The 20,225-nt window shown below is 35.7% G+C and overlaps 1 protein-coding gene across 1 annotated transcript in view; it reads left to right on the forward strand.

Moving 5' to 3' along the window:
- DNAH6 (dynein axonemal heavy chain 6) overlaps positions 1-20,225 on the forward strand; it is a 226,041-nt gene that overhangs the window by 33,842 nt on the left and 171,974 nt on the right. Inside the window, exons 5-14 of the mRNA XM_043603834.1 lie at positions 1,458-1,725; positions 4,575-4,709; positions 4,796-4,916; positions 6,271-6,388; positions 7,909-8,077; positions 10,282-10,398; positions 12,127-12,327; positions 14,888-15,008; positions 18,140-18,291; positions 19,371-19,523. Coding sequence (XP_043459769.1) covers positions 1,458-1,725; positions 4,575-4,709; positions 4,796-4,916; positions 6,271-6,388; positions 7,909-8,077; positions 10,282-10,398; positions 12,127-12,327; positions 14,888-15,008; positions 18,140-18,291; positions 19,371-19,523 — 1,555 coding nt within the window. The remainder of the gene's footprint in view (positions 1-1,457; positions 1,726-4,574; positions 4,710-4,795; positions 4,917-6,270; positions 6,389-7,908; positions 8,078-10,281; positions 10,399-12,126; positions 12,328-14,887; positions 15,009-18,139; positions 18,292-19,370; positions 19,524-20,225) is intronic.

Consider the following 20,225-nt stretch of genomic DNA (forward strand, 5'->3'; position numbering starts at 1 on the left):
TGACATTTTCTGTTGTGGCACTGAAGTAGGAGAGTGACCTTCAGACTCCTCTCCATCAGCTCCCCACCATCAGCTCCCAGACCGCCCTTGTGTGCTCCGTGATCAGGTCTTGGCTTGGAGTTTTGGTGTTTTGTTTTTTGTTTGTTTGTTTCCCCATTCTGGTCCTGTATGCCCTAATTTTAAAAAGATTTTTCTAGCTCAGTTTAATTAAACATAAATAGAAATTATTCCAATGGCTTTTGGTTTTTTGATTAACAGACCCACAACATAAGAGAATTTTATTCCAATTTCTTTAAGAGTTATAAATATGTACATCAATTTGTACACAGACAACAATTTCAGGGATTTCACAGACGAACTGAAGGCTATGCTAAAGAGCCATGAACTCCAGGTTCAGAATGCAGAGCTAAGGATCAGGGGAGAACGTAGACAAGAGAAACAGTTGATTTTCACTGGAGTGTTCCTATCTAGTCTTTGTCAGTACATATAATTTTTGCATAGTTTTAACACAAAAAAATTTGCAGTTTTATTTTGCAGCTATTCCTTATCTTAATATTCTAGAGTACTGTAGAATATTTATAAATTTTATCTTCCTAAATTTTAAAACATATTCTAATAACTTGCTATATCACAATATGTTTCACAATTGTTGTATTATTGGATATTTAAGTTGCATCCAGTATTTCAATGTTATGGCTAAAATTACCAAAAAAACAAAAACAAAAAACTTTGTGCCTACAGGCAAGTTCTTGTTTTAAGAAACTTTAGAGAATCAGCCTTTTCTATTCTCATTACTTTGCTTCCTTTTGTCCTTACTCCTGTCTTTATCTCACTTGCTTTTCTTCCTTATTTGATCTGTTTCCTGTTAAGCATAAGGGTGAAGAATGCCCTTGATGACAGTTGAAAGGGGAATATCTTGAAATAAATAGGTTCTCAGTAATAACTATTTTATTCTGTGATGAACTGGGCATATTTTTTCAATTTAATCTGGGTCTTGATTTGAATCTTATTTAATTCATCTTTTCTTACTTTGATCTTTCTCACAATTCTTTCAATACTGAGTAGTGTAAAACTCTTTTATATTATTATTGAATAGTTTCTAAACAGCTAATAATAAAAACTTATTTTCAGGTAACTTTCATACAGAGCTATTATGTTTTAAATATCTGTTATTGAGTTGTTTTTGTAAAGATCATGTAACTGAAATTATCAAGCATATTACCAAGGTTGTAAAATCTTTAAGACCTAAAATAAGTACAACTATTTTTTAAACAGGAGCTCCTCTTTCTTTTCTTAAGTAATTTATTCAATCTAAAAATAGTTTGTTAGAATTTTTAACAATTTGAAATAATATGTCTTTTCAGAAATGTTTTATCTCTTTAGAAAAAAAATCAATGCAATTGCTTGACTTTGTATTGAATACTTTATTTACTTGCCTCAATTTTATTTGTTCATAGAGTTGTAAGTTATGAGAACATCAATAAAAATGACTACTATACTATTAGCAAAAAAGCCGTAACACACATTTATAATGAGGACATTGAGTATATCGAAATTGATCGATGGGAACAGGAGTATCTATATCACAGAGAACTCACTAAAATTCCCATATTTGCACTTTTCCGGAAATGGAAGGCTTTTAATGTGTGGAAGAAGAATGTCCGTTCCAAGAAAATCAGTGTTTGTCGACAATCTCTACAAAAAAATTTGTTCATTGTTAATCCTGTACGTATTTTTAATTATATTTTAAAGGAATTACAGAAAAACAAAATGTGAATCTATTACAGGTATTGGTATAGACTGTCCTTGAAATAGAATATTTCATCTTTTTAAGAGAATTTTCATACTGTCTTGTCATTTAAGAGTCTGGCAGTCTAGCAGTGTTTTTACATTTTAACTGGGGTTGCAGAATGCAAAAGTATAAGAAAAGAGTTGCACAGGTCCCCTTCAGTTAGAAGCAGCCTCAGAGGTTTGGATTCATGGCCCCCTTTGTTGCTGATCAGGAAAATGATATATCCTCTTGAGCAGAGTAGGCTGGCAACCCTTATTATCTCCTTTTATCTTTGAGTCACTCTGGACTTTATGGTCCAAAATAATTGGGGGACCTGTTTTCATGGGCCAGTGCTTCCCAAGGTATCATACCTATACTTTCCTCTACCATGGATTCAGACCCTAGGGAAATTTTTAATCTTTACTTTGCAGAATGGGGTAATCATGAGAAAAGAACTGTTAAAGAGTATATGGCCATATTTAAAATCTCTACCCATTCACTGAATTTCAACTTGCATTAGAAGTTTTCTACTTGTGGAGTGCCCGTCCAGGTCATGATCGCAGAGTTCGTGGATTTGAACCCCATGTCAGGCTCTATGCTGACAGTGCGTAGCCTGTCCTCTGTCTCCCTCTCTGCCCGTCCCCCACTCATGCTCTGTCTCTGTCTCTCTCTCTCAAAAATAAATAACATTAAAAAAATTAAAAAATAAAGTTTTCTATTTGGCCCTTGGGAATAAACTGGAATCACCGTTACGGTCAGGGTCCTCAGCTGTCTATTTCTATGACACTGAGTCACCACCCTCTCAAATCAGAAGCCTCAAGTTTGCTTTTTTACTGCTCATTTCCTTCACTTTCATATGTTGATCTGAAAGATCATTATCAAGATGTCAGTTACACCAAGGAACATTAGGGTTAGGGTTAGGGCTCACATAGGTATTAGTGCAAAACAAATGTATGAGATGTGCTATTTCAGGTCATCCATCTCATCAAGCATTCTGGGTTGCAGAAAATATTCTAGTCCTTCTTGATAGTAAGCTCAACTCCTAGACCTCTAATTTCATTAAGGATCCATCAATCATTTGAACCTATTTTATTATCTTTTTACCACCTTTTATCTTTTGCCATGTCCTGGGCACTATACATTTCATAAGTTTGTTACTAAGTATATAAAATAGTTCTTCCTGTATTCCTCTCTAAGATCACCTCGATTGATCCTTAAGGCTTGTTCTCTTATGTGCTGACAGTTGTCCTATCTACCATTCATACCAATAGTGCTTTGACCTTGATAATATCTTCTCTTAAATGTAGCCCTGGCAGACTAGAAAGTTCTCATCCATTTAAGCTTAGATTGACCTAAATAACAGACCCATTGTGTTGGTTTAAATGCCTATTAGATACTATAATTATGCAATGCTTATCACTACTCTTACATTTACAATTAGTTAATTAGGAGGACTGATTTGCCTAGACTAGGTTGAAAGAATCAATGTGGAGAATATATTGAAAATATCTGAAATATTTCTTTTCATGATATTTTTTAGTAACAAACCTTATTGGCACCTGTGCCTACATTTCCTCTTAACAACTTTATTGAAATATAATTAACGTAGTGTACAATTCACCCATTTAAGGTATACCGTTTGGTGGTTTTATTACATTCACAGAATTGATTAACCATCACCACAGTCAATTTTAGAACATTTTCATCACTCCAAAAAGAAACCTTGTTTGGGTACCTGGGTGGCTCAGTCGGTTAAGCATCCAGCTCTTGGTTTCAGCTCAGGTCATGATCTCACAGTTTGTGAGTTCGAGCCTTGCATCAGGCTCCACATCGATGGTGCAGAGCCTGCTTGGGATTCCCTCTCTCTCTCTCTCTCTCTCTGTCCCTCTCTCTCCCTCTCTCTCTGCCCCTTGACTGCTGTCTCTCTCTCTCTCTCACTCTCTCAAAATAAATGAATAATTTTTTTTAAAAAAACCCTATTATCCATTAGTGGTCATTCTATATTTCTCCCCATCTCCCCCCAATACCCTCCCTGGCTCTAGGCAACCACTAAACCACTTTTTGTCTCTGTTGGATTGCCTATTCTGTACATTTCATGTAAATGGAACCATGTAATATGTGGTTCCTTGTGGCTGGCTTTTTTCACTTAGCTTAATGTTTTCAGCATTCATCTATGTGATAGCATAGCATTTCTTTTTATTGGCAAATAATACGCTGTTGTATGGATATATATATTTTATTTATCCATCCATCTACTTCCATTCATTGTTCCAGTCCACAAATAAATAGGTTCTTAATAGTGACTGAGTTTTATTTTTCAGCAACTTGTTAAATTTAAAGTTAAAAATTTTAACTTAAAAAAATTTTTAATTCAAAGTTGTCTTGGGATTTTATGTCAAGCCTCTTAGATCAGCAAATGGGCCTCTCCATTACCATGGTGACTGGGCATTGTAGTCCTTAAGATAACACAATGAATCTTTTAGTAGCCATTCATCATACATAGTGAAATTTAAGATATTTCCCAGTCCTCTATTACTTACCCTCAATTTCTTAGCTAAAAGACACATATTCAAGATAAAAAGATAGATATTCAAACAAATTAAGTCTGATAGTTCAAAGAATGCTTTTAGAAAAATTTCAGATGTGTTCCTGTTTAATGTATGCACTTTGGAGTTGTAGCTAGAGTTAACATATAGACCTATGTATTTTCCTTAATAACCATTCTTGCTTTCCAAATATTTTTATTCTTTTAAAAAACAGGTTTTTTTTTAACTAAACAATGATAATTTTTATTTTCATTCAGCATTTGCGACCGGCTCTTCTTAAAATAAATGAATTATGCTATAACTTGAGTTTTATCAGACTTTGTTATATTGAAAAATGTCATACTTATACCCTGCAAGAATTTAAAGCCACACAAATCATATGGTTAGAAGAGGTAAGGAATTTTTGTCTATGGTTTTGAGATTTTTTTTTTCTATTGTTGCTACTTTGCTATTGCTAATTATATTCATCAATGTCTAGGTGACAACGCGCCTAGAAGAATTTCGAAATGAGGCAAAAGTTGTGGTCAGGAAGGCTTGTCGAATTGCTCTGCGTGCCGCAGGATTTATTCCTGATGACTGTCAACATAAACCTGTTGAGGGTATGAAGGGGAAAAAAAACTTTGATAGATCAGAAGTCATGGCTTTCTAAAAAATTAACTCTTTTTTATTCTACTTTTCTTAAGTTCAAATAATGATCCTATTCGTCAGGATACTAGTCACAGAACCTTTATTTCATAAGCACTTTATGGTGGAATCAGGGACTCTTTGCTTAAAGTTATGTCAAGCCTACCAGAACAAACAATAAGTTTGTCAAAATTAAGCAACTGGATGGATCTCAGGTTGGCTCCAATTGACATGAACTGTAAAGAATAACTAAAATTCAGATGGAAAAGGAGGATAAAGCTGTTCCTGGGAAAGAGGTAGCATGGTACACAGATCAAACCCTATTACAGGGAATGTTAATGAACTGTCTGCAGTCTTTCACTGAGTCAAAATCCTTTGATGTGGAATTCTTTTGGATAACTGGGCTATTTTCTAGAGTTTGAAACATCTCATTAACAAAGCATTTTGTTATTTTTGAATTTTACCTATCTTTTTAAAAATTTTGATTCCAATATAGTTAACATACAGTGGTATATCAGTTTCAGGTGTACAATATAGTGATTCAGCAATTCTGTACATTACTCAGTGTTCATCATGATAAATGTACTCTTAATCTCCTTCACCTATTTCCCCCATCCCTCCACTCCACCCCTTCTGGTAACCACCTGTTCTCTATATTTAAGAATCTGTTTTTTGGTCTCTTTTATTCCCTTTCATTTGTTTTATTTCTTAAATTCTACAAATGAGTGAAATCATTTCATATTTGTCTTTCTCTGACTGATTTATTTCACTCAGCATCATCATCAGGGAAATGCAGATCAAAAACAAAATGAGATTATCACCTCACACCTGTCAGAATGGCTGAAATAAAAAACTCAAGAAACAAGAATTATTGGTGAAGATGTGGAGAAAGAGGAACCCTTGTGCACTGTTTGGTGGGAATGCAAACTGATGCATTTTGCCACAGTGGCAAACAGTATGGAGTTTCCTCAAAAAATTAAAAATAGAATTACCCTACAATCCAGTAATTGCACTACTGGGTATTTACCCAAAGAATGTGAAAACACTAATTCAAATGAATATATGCACCCCTATGTTTATTGCCACATTATTTATAATAGCCAAATTATGAAAGCAGCCCAAGTGTCCATCGATAGATGAATGGATAATGAAGATGTGGTGTGTATATACGTATATATATGTGTACATTTGATATGTATATATACACACACACACACAATGGAATGTTATTCAGCTATATAAAAAATTTTACTTATTTTTTAATCCATATTGAAAGAAATGGAATTTTTACACAAGAATTCCTGTTGTTGTGTCTTCTGTTGTTCTTAGATTATTGTAAAATGCCAGATGGTGAAGGTCTCACTGAGTTGCCTGCTTATTCAGACTCTGAGAAAATGACATACACAGAGCAGGCCAGCAAAAGGCATCACTGCATGAGGCTAACATGGTAAATTCTTCTTCTTTTTTTTCTTTCAAGAAATATTAGAGCATCCACCCTTCTCAAATTTCATTAAAAATTAAAGCCTTCATCACAGGATTCACTAATAGTGATGAGGGATTCAGGGGATATGGTAACCTGAATGCATGCCCAGAAGCTCACCCATCTGACTTTCACTCAGCAAAGCAACCACAGGAATGGCAAGCTGGTGGAGGGTGGAAGACATGCCCAAGGCCAAGTGCTTCTCTTTGATCTCTAAAGTTTTGTTTCCTTCGAGCCCAGCTTGGAGCATGAAGTAGGCTGTGGTAAGGAGAAGTCAGGTACATAGAGATTTCTGGGTGTCCTCCAGGGGACCCGGAGAGCCCACTACATCTGTTTGGTCACTAGAGACTACAGGGAGTTCTTTGCATTGCCACACAAAATGCCACCCTCTCCCTGTGGTGGGTTTTGCATCTGGGAGACAAGGGTGGAAAGTCTTCCTTCTAGGGCCTCGGCCAGATCATGACATTGTTCCAGAGTTTGGATTTCACATCATTGTAAAACCTCATCATTACAAATAACTTGCAAACAAGGCAAGTGGCTCAGTCAGTTAAATGTCCGACTTTGGCTCAGGTCATGATCTCACTGTCTGTGAGTTTGAGCACCGTGTCGAGCTCTGTGCTTACAGCCCGGAGCCTGGAGCCTACTTCACATTCTGTGTCTCTCTCTCTCTGCCCCTCCCCTGCTTAGGCTCTCTCTCTCTCTCTCTCTCTCTCTCTCTCAAAAATAAATAAATAAAAATTTAAAAACATTTACAAATAACTTGCAAACAAAATCCCCAAACATTATCTGAAAAATTTTGTGTGGCATTATAAAACAGATTGTTATTCAGTGCCCACTAACTTAGTCCAAGTTTGACAGCTGTCTGTTTAATAAACCTTAACTGTGTACTAGTTTATATATGAAATAACATGATAGGACAGTCTGTGTCACAACAGAAGTAAATGAAGCAGTCCCTGAGGCCACCATCATAATACAAGTAACAGAGGCCACTTGGGGCTTCACTTCAGTAGAATGAACATTTATTTTAAATGCCTAAGTAAGAAAATAAAAATCTGCATCTCTGGGTTAGCAGTTGCTGTCAAACAACATTTATTCAATAGCAAAAGTTTCACAATTTTACCATTAGAATGTCACAGATGTTGTATATTTTCTGATTTCTTGTTTAAAGCATCTTTCAAAAATCTTATGGCCCTTTTGGCTAGCTGAGGTAGGTGTGTTTTCCATACCAACTGTATTGCTCATTAAATATCCTTTTGAATAGTTAGAACACTCAGCTAAATTGATGCTATATATTTGAATATATTTGTGTTTTAAAATGAAGAATGTCCAAGAAGAACTCTTCTGGACAATAAGTCTCTGTTATTATAATATAAATGGAAATTCAAAGAGAAATTATGATTTTTTAAGTGTGAATATTTGGTTTACTGTCACTTTCAAAAATAATAGTGAATATAGAAAACTGAAGCTGTATTTTTTTTCTTTTCAAGCTTTATCCGTCTAAATGACTATCTAATTGAGAACACAATGCACATCCTAACAGTAAATTCTGTTAACTCTCTTTTGAATTATCTCACTGACAAGCTAAAACGAACACCTTCAGCAGATGTCATTCAGAAATGGATTACTGAAGAGAAGCCTGACGTCACTGATAAAAAGGTATATTCAGACAAAATTAAGAAAATTCACAGGTCAGCATTTATTGAGGAGTGCTTACTATGCATATTAGGCTATTTCCTGTGTACTGGAAGTAGCAGGAATGCTTAGGAGATTTCACAGGATAATAAGAGCTTACCATATGCACTTGAAATGGCAAAATGAAAATCACCGTATGAACAAGTAAGAGAAAGCATCCATTGTGCCAGATGTCTGTCTCATAGAAATTTGCTATAGGCTATTCAGGTGTACATTGGACAAATATTTCTTAAGTACCTACTATGTACTAATCCCTATGCTGGGTGTTGGGTATATAGTGATGAAAAGCATAGAGAGGATGCTTGCCCCCTTTAATAAAGCTTACAGGTTGGGGGTCATTGTGGGCATGAGCTGGCAGACAGAAGCAGGGAAGGTGGTATAAATGAAAGAGGTAAGCAATGGTTTAGAGGTGAGAAGAAGCAAATCATGGAAGCAAGTCTTTGCGCTTTGAGTAGATAGCCTCTATCTTAGGATGTTGATCTTAGAGACACAGATTAATTTGAGATGTTTGAGATGAAGTGCTACAACTCTTCTGGTGGCTGAGAGAGAAATCATATCATCTAATATCCACGTTTCTCAATAAGCTTTCCCCCAGCTCCATCCCAGATAGTAGCTCCATGCTAGATACCTAAAACATAACAAAACATGCATACCTAGTTTCATCAGTCTTCCTACCTGCACTTGTCAACTCCCCCCAACCCCCCACCCCAGGAAACCCAGTTATGAAATTTCAAGGCTGGATGTTCTTTGCCATAGTTTCCCTTTTCTCCAAACACTGAATTTTAGTTGCATATTCTTTTTTTATTACTTTCTCTCCTCCCCTAATCTCAATTCCTCCTTTTTCTAAATATCTTTATATTTTGAAAGTAACATTTATTTTTCTAATTATAAAAATAATATATGCTAAGTGAAAAAAATGGGAAGAACACAGAAATATACAAAGGAAAGCATCCTCTGCTTTCCAAAGATAACTATTTCCAGTGGGAAGAAGGGTATCCTACTTTACTTGCTGCCTTATCACATGCTTTTTCTACCTAGCAATATGTTGTGAAAAATCTCCTGAGTCAGTATGTACTTTTCCATATAATATTCTCACACAAAAATGTACCTACTGTACATCTTCTAAATAATTTTCTATTGTTGATCACTTTCTCAGTATTCCAAATAATACTGCAGAGAACATCCTTGTCCATACATTTTTCACACATCTGATTTTTCCCCTTAGAAGAAACTCCTAGATGTGGAATTGTTGGGTCACAAATATGCTTACTTGTTAAGCCTTTTGATACTGATGGATTAACTTGCCAGAAGGTTTTGTGTTAATTTATAACCTTCCCAGCAATGTTTGACAATGAGCCACAGGCACACTAGATATTATCATTCATTTTCATTTTGGTCAATATGATGGATGTAAAGTAGTATATCACTGCTTTTAATTGTTATATTTCTTTAATTGTCACCCCAGTGCAGGGATAAGAGCATAGGTCTGGCACTTAATAACCAGTATGTCCTGGATGAAATGTCTTACCTTCTTCAGATCCTATTTTTCTCGTGGGGGTAATAATGATACCTGCTTCATATGGTTGGTGTGGGTACATGAATACTTAGCACTGTCTGGCACACAGTGAATGCTCAATAAATATTGTTACTGAGTTAACTATCAGGAGTACGAGAACAAGGAGGAGAGTGATTGATCACTTGTATATTCCTTTTAAAAAATGTCAGATCATGCCCTTTGCCATTTTTCTATTTAAGTACATTTCTATTTTAATATATATTTATGTATCAATGGTTATATTGTTAGTATACATTTCTATTGAGTATATCAAGTATATTTCTATTTAAATATTATCAACTTTCTATATTCTGTGTTCACTACTGACATATTTTTCCAGCTTGTTGTTTGCCTTTCCATTTTGTTGATAGTGTTTTTATAAGGAGAAGAGTTTTACACTGTTGAATCGTCTTTCAATGTTTGCCTTAATTTTTTAATTTCTATGGTAATATTCACTGAAAGACATGCCAACATTATGAAATCAATTAATTGTATAAGCTTCAGTTTACATGCCTCTTGTAATACAGAGGTTTTTGTTTTTGTTTTTGTTTTTGTTTTAATCTTCCACCTTGGTTCTTACATCTTTTTAACACTGCAAATGTGCTCATTTCAGGGGGCCTCTGTGGTGGAAAAGCAGGAAGAAGATGAGTCTCTCATCCCTATGTTTCTCACAGAACTGATTTTGACAGTCCAATCATTACTCTTCGAGCCTTCTTTGGAAGACTTCCTGGTGTGTGTTTCTTCAGATAGCATCCATGCATACATAACTTTTTGGAAAATGAAGCAACTGTTTCACTGTCAAATGATTGGCAGGATTGCTGTTGTCACTTTTCCAAAATGATTAGAAGAAAATGAGAAAGTATTGTTCTATGCACAGCGTTACATCTGCATAAAAAAGATCTAAAAGTTTAGCACGTTTTCTTTGAGACAGATTGGGGGCTTGGTAGGGTGTACCATCAAGAGAACATATTCTATACAAAATTTAGCATTGACTATGGTAAGGACAACTTTTGAAATCTTTTTAGGTGTGCCACATCTGTGAAAAGTTTATTTTAGTTATCTATTGCTGTGTAACAAATTACCACAAACGTGACAGCTTAAAACAACAGCCTTGTGTTTTCTCAACTTTCTATGGGTCGGAAGTCTGGGCTCATCCTCTGCTTCAAAGTCTCTCCAGGCTGCCACGCAGGTATTGGCTATGATGAGGTCTCCTTAGAGGCTTGGCTAGAAAAGGCTCTACTTCTAAATTCCCTCAAGTTGTTCGAACAGCTCACCTCTATGCAGGTAGAGGACTGAAGTTCCTGTGTTCTTGAGGGATGTCAGCAGGGGACTACTTTTAGATCCTAGAAATCACCTGCAATTCCTTACCATGTGGCCAACTCTATAAGCAGTTTACCATATGGATGTTTACTTCTTCAACATCAGTTGGAAAATCTCCTTTGGGAAGGGCCCAATCCCTCTTTTAAGGATTTTCACCTGGTTCAGTCAGGTATACCCGGGATATACCTTTTCGATTAACTCAGAGTCAACGGATTTGGGACCTTAATTATATCTGCAAAATTCTTTTAACTTTCTCTTTTTTAAGTGTATTTATTTATTTTGAGAGACAAAGCAAGCAAGCATGTGCGGGGAAGGGGCAGAGTGGGGGAGGAGAGAGAGAGAATCCCAAGCAGGCTCCACACCACCAGCACAGACCTCAATGCGGGGCCTGAACCCATTAACCCTGAGATTGGGACCTGAGCTGAAGTTTGACACTTAACTGACTGAGCCACCCAGGTGCTCCTCCTTTAAGTTTCTATATAATGTAGCCCAGTTGTGGAGAGTGGCATCCCATTGTATCCACAGGCCCTCCATCCCTAAATACTCAAGAGGAAGGGATCATACAGTGCATGTGCACCAGAGGGAGGGAATCTTGGGTGCCATCACGGAATTCGGCCTTCCGCATTTGTCTATACGTATAGATTAGTAGACCTATCAGGATCTGTGTTTCCTGGTATACTGTACCACAATGGCACTAGTAACCAGGATCTCTAGATTCCAGTCTTGACTTAACAGTTAATGGCTATTTGACCTTAGGGAATCCTCTTAACTCTCTAGGGTTCGTTTTATGTATCTGTAAGATGAGAAGGCAGATGAGTTTTAAGGTTGCTTCTAATTCCAGCAGTCCATGATTCTGTGATTTATCAGATAGGTTATTTTAGGATATTTACATAGACAAGCAGACTGCTGAGCTCCCTATGGTTGTGACCTCACTCAGAAGCTCCTGTGGAGACACTGGGTTCTTAGGTCCCTTCTTGGCCAGAAGACTCGTGTCCTTCACATGATTTGTATGTACTCAGAATCAACACAGTATTTGGCATGGTTGAATGAGTTATTTATTTTAGCATTTCAGAAAATTCAAAATTATTCATAAATATAACCATATATGCTTACATTTATGTTTATGTTTTTCTAACAGGCTGGTATTTCAGATGCAATTAATCAATTTCAAAACACTGTGCTATCAGTTCCTAATCTTGTACCTGATACATATTTTGACGCTTTTACCAGACCTTACATTAACAACAAACTTGAAGAAAAAACTTGTGGATTTGGTCCAAGCCTATCAGCAGTATTTGATGATGATAAGAATTTTCACACAATTATCCTTCAAATAAAGGTACATTTACTTTTACTAAAACTAATTTATTATAGTCTCAATTTTTAAGAAATTGAGAAATATAGTTCCTTTCTTATCTTTAAACTGAATGCTACTTAACTTCTAAATAGTAAAGTATTTCTTTTTAAAGCCCTGGTATATCAGAGCACTGACTATAGGAAAGGATTTAGAAGTACAAATTATCTGAGGTGGCTTCACTCCCAGGGGAGAAAATAAGGTTAAGAAGGAAGAAGAGGCGTTATCTAAACATTGGGTGGCATAGGGGAAATGAAACAACTGGTGAAAATTTAAGGTCCTACAAGACAAAAGAGAACCAAAAAATCAAAGTATACCCAATTTTTCCCCACCACCAAAAAATTTTAAAAATCTGTACATTGCTACACTGACAGAATAGAATACCCTTGAATTATAAATCCTATAAATCACTTCAAATCCACAACCTGAAGAAATGAAGATATATTAAATTCATGTAAAACTACTACAAGAAGAAAACAGAAAGAGAAGATTAAAAGATCTCATGAATGCTCCTTCCTTTCCTTCCCAAAAAACCATGAAACAAAAGCTATGCTACCAACTAAAGTAGATATCCTCAAACAAGCATTTGAATTATGTGTACAATCACATTGAATAAAAAATTCAAAATCAGAAATGGGAAATAAAAAGACAAAATCATCTCAGAAATGAAGCCTAAATTACATGGTGACCAAGGGAGGACAAACTCAAATGAAAATTTAATAATTAGAAGAATAAGAAAAATGAGAATGGAGGAAAGACAGAAAAACAAGGGAATGAAAATAAGCTAGAGATACAAGTAAAAGGGTCAGAGAGAAAATAATTGGAATAGAACAGGCAAAGAAGAAATAATATACATTTAATTGGAGTCTCCAAAGAGGACAAGAAAACATAGGGTAGAGCAAACATTTATAACTGTAGTCCAAGGAAAGAAAACCTGAATCTGTACTGAAAGGGCCTGTAGAGTACCTTGGAAAATTGACCCAGAGCAATCAGTTCTGTCATATATCCTCTTAAAACTATTAGCTTTTAAAGCTCAACACACAAAGGTCAAAGAACTTACAAAGTAAGAGAATTAGACCAGCATCAGACTTCTCAGAAACAGTGTATAAAGCAAGACAATAATAAAACAGCATTTCTTAATGAAACTCAAGGGAAGAAAGTGTGAATCAATAATTTTTATCTATTCAAGATAGTTTTTCAAGTATCAAGGCCATAGAAGGGTCTCCCTGGGACAATTTGGCCATTAAAATAAATACTGATTACAAAAGTATCATAAACCCTTGTGGGCACCTGGGTGTCTCAGTAAGTTAAGTGTCTGACTCACAATTTTGGCTCAGGTCATGATCCCACAGTTCGTAGGTCTGAGCCCTGTGTTGGGATCTGTGCAGACAGTGCAGAGCTTGCTATGGATTCTCTCTCCCTCTGTCTTTGCTCTCTCTCTCTCCCAAAATAAAATAAGTATACTTTAAAAAAAATAAAAGTATCATAAATCCTTGAATAAAATGGAAACACATTAGTCCATATTGTGAATGAAGAAATGAATTGAATGAGAGGGGAAAGCTTTTCCTTAGAGCAGAATGTCAACTAATAAATGTAGAAAGAAAACATAAAGAAAAATCATGATGGCTATCATAGAAACAGTAAGGAATCTCCAATTCATACTAAAATGAGTATGTAAAAGTTCAGTGAGAAACAGTATTTTGTCTCAAAACAGTATTTTGTCTGTATATAAGGTATTTATTGATTTCAGGGAGAAAATAGTAAGTTTGCAGTGATGAAGCCTGACAGACGCCACCTTAACTAACATGTTAACATCTCGGGGACAAATTGATGTTATGTGCCTTCTTCTGTAATGCACTGAGAACATATATAATTTCTGTGGTATTATTACCAAGAATGTATAACTGAAATTATGCATTATAAGATAACACACACACACACACACACACACACACACACACACACACGAGATACTCTTCAAAATGTAAAGGTCATTTATAAAATGTAAAACCCTTAAAAGACAAGGGTTGAGGGGTGCCTGGGTGGCTCAGTCGGTTAAGCGGCCGACGTCGGCTCAGGTCATGATCTTGCAGTCCATGAGTTCAAGCCCCGTGTCGGGCTCTGTGCTGACAGCTCAGAGCCTGGAGCCTGTTTCGGATTCTGTGTTTCCCTCTCTCTGACCCTCCCCCGTTCATGCTCTGTCTCTCTCTGTCTCAAAAATAAATAAACGTTAAAAAAATTTTTTTAAAAAAAGACAAGGGTTGAGGAGTTGTTTCAGATTTACAAAATTATAAGTATGCTTCATTTTAATCATAAAGAACAGTTTTCAAAAGTCAGAGTTTAAGATGTGTTTTTTCTTTTACCTCATAAGAGAATCCATTAACTGCTCTTTGACATCAAGGATGGTATCTTCCCTCACTTATGTATCCCTAGGTCAAAGCATATTGTTGGACACAGAGAAGGCATTTGTGTTTATTTTAGTTATATTGAGTTGAATTCTGCTCAGGAAAAAAAATAATTTTATTTGTTTATTTATAACATTTAGGAAACCATACAAGCAGCATTTGAATCTGCCCGATTATATGCAGCTACGTTTGAAAAGTTCCATATATTCTTCAAGGAAAATGAAAGTCTTGATTTACAAGCTCTTAAACTTCAAGAACCTGGTAAGTTTTCCATCTGTCCTTACTAATTATTTTTGAGAGGGATATCAAGGTTTATAGTAGTCTAGTTTCTGTTTATTGGTGTATAGTGACAGAAATGATGACCAAAAAGTTGGCCTGATAAAAGACAAGTTTATTCATTTCTGGCTTATTTTCTGTAGAATTACTTTTTACCACATCCTCATAGTTGGTATGATTTGATAAATTTACTAAGATTATCTTAAATTTACTAAGATAGATTTAATTTATCCTGGAGAATGTGGCATGTGCACTTGAGAAGAATGTATATTCTGCTGTTGGATGGAATGTTCTATGTATGTCCATTAAGTCCATTTGTTCTAAAATGTGATTCAATTCCATTTCTTTGTTGGTTTTCTGTCTCCATGACCTATTCATTGATGATAGTTAGGTATTAAAGTCCTCTACTATTATTGTATTCTTGTTGATTTCTCTCTTAAGAGCTGATAGTGTTTGCTTAATACATTTCAGTGCTTGGATGTTGGGAGCATATATGTTTATGATTGTTATATCTTCTTGATCTATTGGCCCCTTTATCATTACATAATGGTCTTTGTCTCTTATGATTTTTTACTTCAAGTCTATTTTGTCTGATATCAGTATGGCTGCATCCACTGTCTTTTGGTTACTGCTTGCTTAGAGTATCATCTTCCACCTCTTCACTTTGAGTCTATGTTTTTCACAGCTGAGATGAGTCTTCTGAAAGCAGCATATAATAGGGTCTTATTTTTCAATCCAGCCACCCACTCTGTGCCTTTTTATTGGTGAGTTCAATCCATTTACATTTAGGGTGATCATTGATATATGAGGACTTACTACTGCCATTTTATTTTTGTTTTTTTTGTTGTTTTGTATCTCTTTCTCTCTCTCTTTTTTTCTTTGTATTTTCTGTTTACCTTTTTAGTTTGGTGGTTTTCTATGATGAATTGGTCTGTTTCTCCCGTGTGTGTGTGTGTGTGTGTGTGTGTGTGTGTGTGTGTGTCTTTGCTTTAGATTTTTGTTTTGTGGCTACTGTGAGGTATTGTATAAAATGTCTCATATAAAATAGTCCTTTTTCTGTTAGTAGTAATTTATCTTCATTTGCCTATACAGGTTCTTTTATTTTCCTCCTCCCCTTCTATATTTATGTTGCAACAATTATCTCTTTATGTTCTGTGAGTTTGTTGCCAAATTATAGTAGCTATAGTTATTTTTAATGCTTTTTTCCTCTAACCTTTATACTATAATTGTTTAACACCCTATTCTAAAATAGAGTTACAGTTTTCTGATTCTATTTATCACCTTACTCAAAGTTTCATGTATTTTTTCATTTCAGGTAGACAAAAGCTCCTTTCAACATTTCTTGTAAGGGAGGTCTAGTAGTGATGAATTCCATTCACTTTTATTTGTCTTAGATCTTTATTTCTTCTTTATATCTGAAGGGTAACTTTGCTAGATAGAGTATTCTTGGCTGGCAATTTTTGTCTTTCAAATACTTGAATACATAATTCTATTCTCTCCCAGCCTGTAGAGTTTCTGCTGAGAACTCTGTTCATAGTCTAATGAATCTAGTAGTTCCTTTGTAGGTTACTTTCTTTTTTTCCCTGGCTGCCTTTAAGATTCTTTATCATTGACTTTTGAAAGTTTTGTAATAATATGTCTTGGAGATGGTCTTTTTGTATTGAGATAGTAAGGTGACCTATTAGCTTCATGAATTTGTATGTCTAGTTCCTACTCCAGGTTTGGGAAGTTCGCAGCCATTATTTCTTTAAATAACCTCTCTACCTCCTCTTTTCTTCTGGTGTACCCATTATTCTGGTGTTGACTCTCCAAATAGAGTCTAACAACACTCATAGGGTTTCTTCATTTTTTAAACGTCTTAGGATTTTAGGAGTTATCTCTCCTTTTCCACCTGAATCAGTTCTAGTCTACTCTGTTTCTAATGCTTGGATCACTATTCTGAACGATAATTACATGATACCATGAAAAAAGACTCTGTGTTCAAATAAGTTTGGAAAATACTAGACCAAGCAACATCATACAGGTTTCCTTACCAGAGGACTTCTCAGATTACTTGATATCTCATTTTTTCAGTTCTCAAAAATACATACATCTAAACCTTCTGAAATGAGTAGGATAGATAATTGTTGACCCTTTTTGTGTTATAAGGAAGCTAAAGCTCAGAAAGATTAAGTGACTTACACAAAGCCAAATATGGGTTAAAGACTTGAGTTTAGGTTTTCTAACACTGCATGTTCTTTATGCTATGTCAAACTTCCCCTTATATTCAGGAGAGGAGTTGACTGAGTAAAGACAAGAATCAACACCCTTTTCTTTTTGGAAAAGGGTTATATAGAGAGAACAGGGGATAGTAAGGAAATCATTCTGACTCAGGTGGAAGAAGCACTTGGATATAAAGTTAGCTAATTTTTTACAGGCTCAGAGCATACAGGATTTTTAAAGACAAGCAAAGTAGTTTAGTATTGCATATGTATTAGAAGGAGCTGTTTTTGACCAACAGTATGATACAATTGTATTCAAAGGTAATCAGGCCTCCAGTGGTTCTAGATAGATTGGAGAAGGGAGAAAATGAAAATGGGAAGATTATCAAACTGCAGCTGTGGCGTATGGCAGATTCACATCAACAAACGCCTCAACCATGATGTACGAACAGGGTTGGCAGACAGGTGTTGGGAAGAGGAATGGAGATAACTTCAGCTATGCTCAATCTCTTGTATTTTAAACGTTTGTTGTAAATGTCCTCAAAATAGTTTACATGGAGGTGCCATGTGGAAGAACCCTTCCAGTAAGCCCAACTTCAAACCAACTTGACTCAAAAATCCAGTCCATTCCAGACTAGACCCTCTAATGCAGTTACAAATTATTTTTATCTTCCATCTCTTAATAGGAGCCATAAAACATATTTACATTATTGACTATTAGTTTTTTTAGTATAAGATAAGATATAAAGCATTATGAATTAACATTTTGAAGTTATACATGGAATTCTGCATTAGGAAAATAGCATTATAAATATGTATGTAAATTTATTAATGCAATGATTTTTACCATATTCATAATAACCCTTTAAAATTTGATATGATATATTTTATGCCTTATATTATAATTTCATGTAGATGTTAAGTTTTTTGGAGAACAACTGGAAAAATACCACAGACAGCACAAGGACGCAATAGCTCTAAGACCCACCAGAAATGTAGGATTGCTGCTCATTGATACAAAGCTGCTAAAAGAAAAACTAATCCCATCACCTTTGCGATGCTTGGAGGTAATTATGAACTAGGAAACACTTTAATTGTAGTCTGTATAATTATTTTAAAATTTTTCCACCACAAATAGCCTATCTTTATTTTGTAGTATTGCAAATGTTTAAAATTAACATAACCTACTGAGCATCCTTAATATCTAAGAAAAGTCTCTTATTCTCTCTGTCCCAAGCATAGTAGGCTTTCAGATGAGGGAAGGAAGGGCACTTACAGGCCTCAGAGTAGCCTCTTATTCCCCATTCTGTTTTTCTTTGTTGGAGCATTTCAACACTTCCTGCAGAAGAGATATTACTATAACAGCTCAGTGTCCCCATGGGAATGCTGGTTGAGGTCAAGTTTAGGACATCATTTCCTGCTCTGAAACTGTCCCTAAAGATCTGATTATATTTTGGTGAATTGTAGAGGTGAGGAAATTTGTATTGATCCTGAAATAATTTTGATGTCTTCCTTTGGAGCCAGGGTGTACCTATAATACTCTCAAATACCTCCAGTGAGACAATGGTAAACCATACCCCACAGGGTAAATCCAGTCCACCATCTGTTTTGTACATACAACCATGACAGTTTGCTTTTGTATTATCTATGGTTGCTTTCTCACTACAAGGGCAGAGTTGAGTAATTGTAACAGAGATGGTATGTCGTACAAATCTAAAATATTTACTATCTGATCCTTACAGAAAGCCTCTGCTGACCCCTAGTGTAAATGACAGAAGACAGAGCCAATATCTGCTAATTTAATTAGAATTTATTTAAAATATTTATTAAAGTGGCAATATTTAAATAGTTATGATTTGGGGCGCCTGGGTGGCTCAGTCGGTTGGGCGTCTGACTTCAGCTCAGGTCACGATCTCGCGGTCCGTGAGTTCGAGCCCCGCGTCGGGCTCTGGGACGATGGCTCGGAGCCTGGAGCCTGCTTCCGATTCTGTGTCTCCCTCTCTCTCTGCCCCTCCCCCGTTCATGCTGTGTCTCTCTCTGTCTCAAAAATAAATAAACGTTAAAAAAAATTAAAAAAAAAAGACTGTATAAAGATCAACCATTTAAAAAAAATAGTTATGATTTACATTTTCTTTTTCTTTCCTAGGTGCTAAATTATATGCTTCCTCATCAAAGCAAGAAAAAAGTGGATGCCATTATCTCTGAGGCACAAGATGCAGAGTATAAACTTGAATTTGTTCCAACTACCACCATAGAATATGTTAACAGCTTAGTATTTCTTGATGAAATTCAGGAAAGGGTAGGTTGATTTTTATATGACTCAACATTCCAGACCTTGTGGTAGGTAAGGAAAACAAATAAAAATTGAGGGACTGAAGGTCAACAAACAGCTATCAAAATATTAGAACACTTTCAGACAATATAATTGAATACCCTACATCACAGCAATAATGGCAGCTAACACTGATCAAACTCTCACCACTAGTCAAGAATTGCACTAATGTTTTAAATATATATTACATTTTTAATCCTCACAAAAACTTAAGAAGTGTAGATAATTTTTATTCTCATTCCATAGATGAGGAAACAGACACTAAAAATGGTTATATTGTCCAAGATCACAAAGCTTGTTACATGGTAGAGCTGGGTCTACCCAGCTCTGGGTCTCTGACTGCAAAGTCAGTGCTCTCAATCATGGTTTATTGCAAGTCTTCTTTGTGATCAATGATCATGGAATTGTAATCTATATATTGGTCATAATGGAAGTCTTGACCCTTAACCCATATCTGCATGATAGTCAAGAACCTCACCATTAGGAATAAAACCCAATTCAAACTAGCTTACATAGGGAGGTAGAAGTTGGGAGAGAAGAGTAGATATGGGACTCAAGTGGTGCCGGTGAGAGGGTCATATCTCTCTCTCTCTCTCTCTCTCTCTCTCTCTCTCTCTCTCTCTCTCACACACACACATACACACACACACACACACACACACACACACA

Source organism: Prionailurus bengalensis, chromosome A3, assembly GCF_016509475.1.
Source record: "Prionailurus bengalensis isolate Pbe53 chromosome A3, Fcat_Pben_1.1_paternal_pri, whole genome shotgun sequence".
Classification (NCBI taxonomy): domain Eukaryota; kingdom Metazoa; phylum Chordata; class Mammalia; order Carnivora; family Felidae; genus Prionailurus; species Prionailurus bengalensis.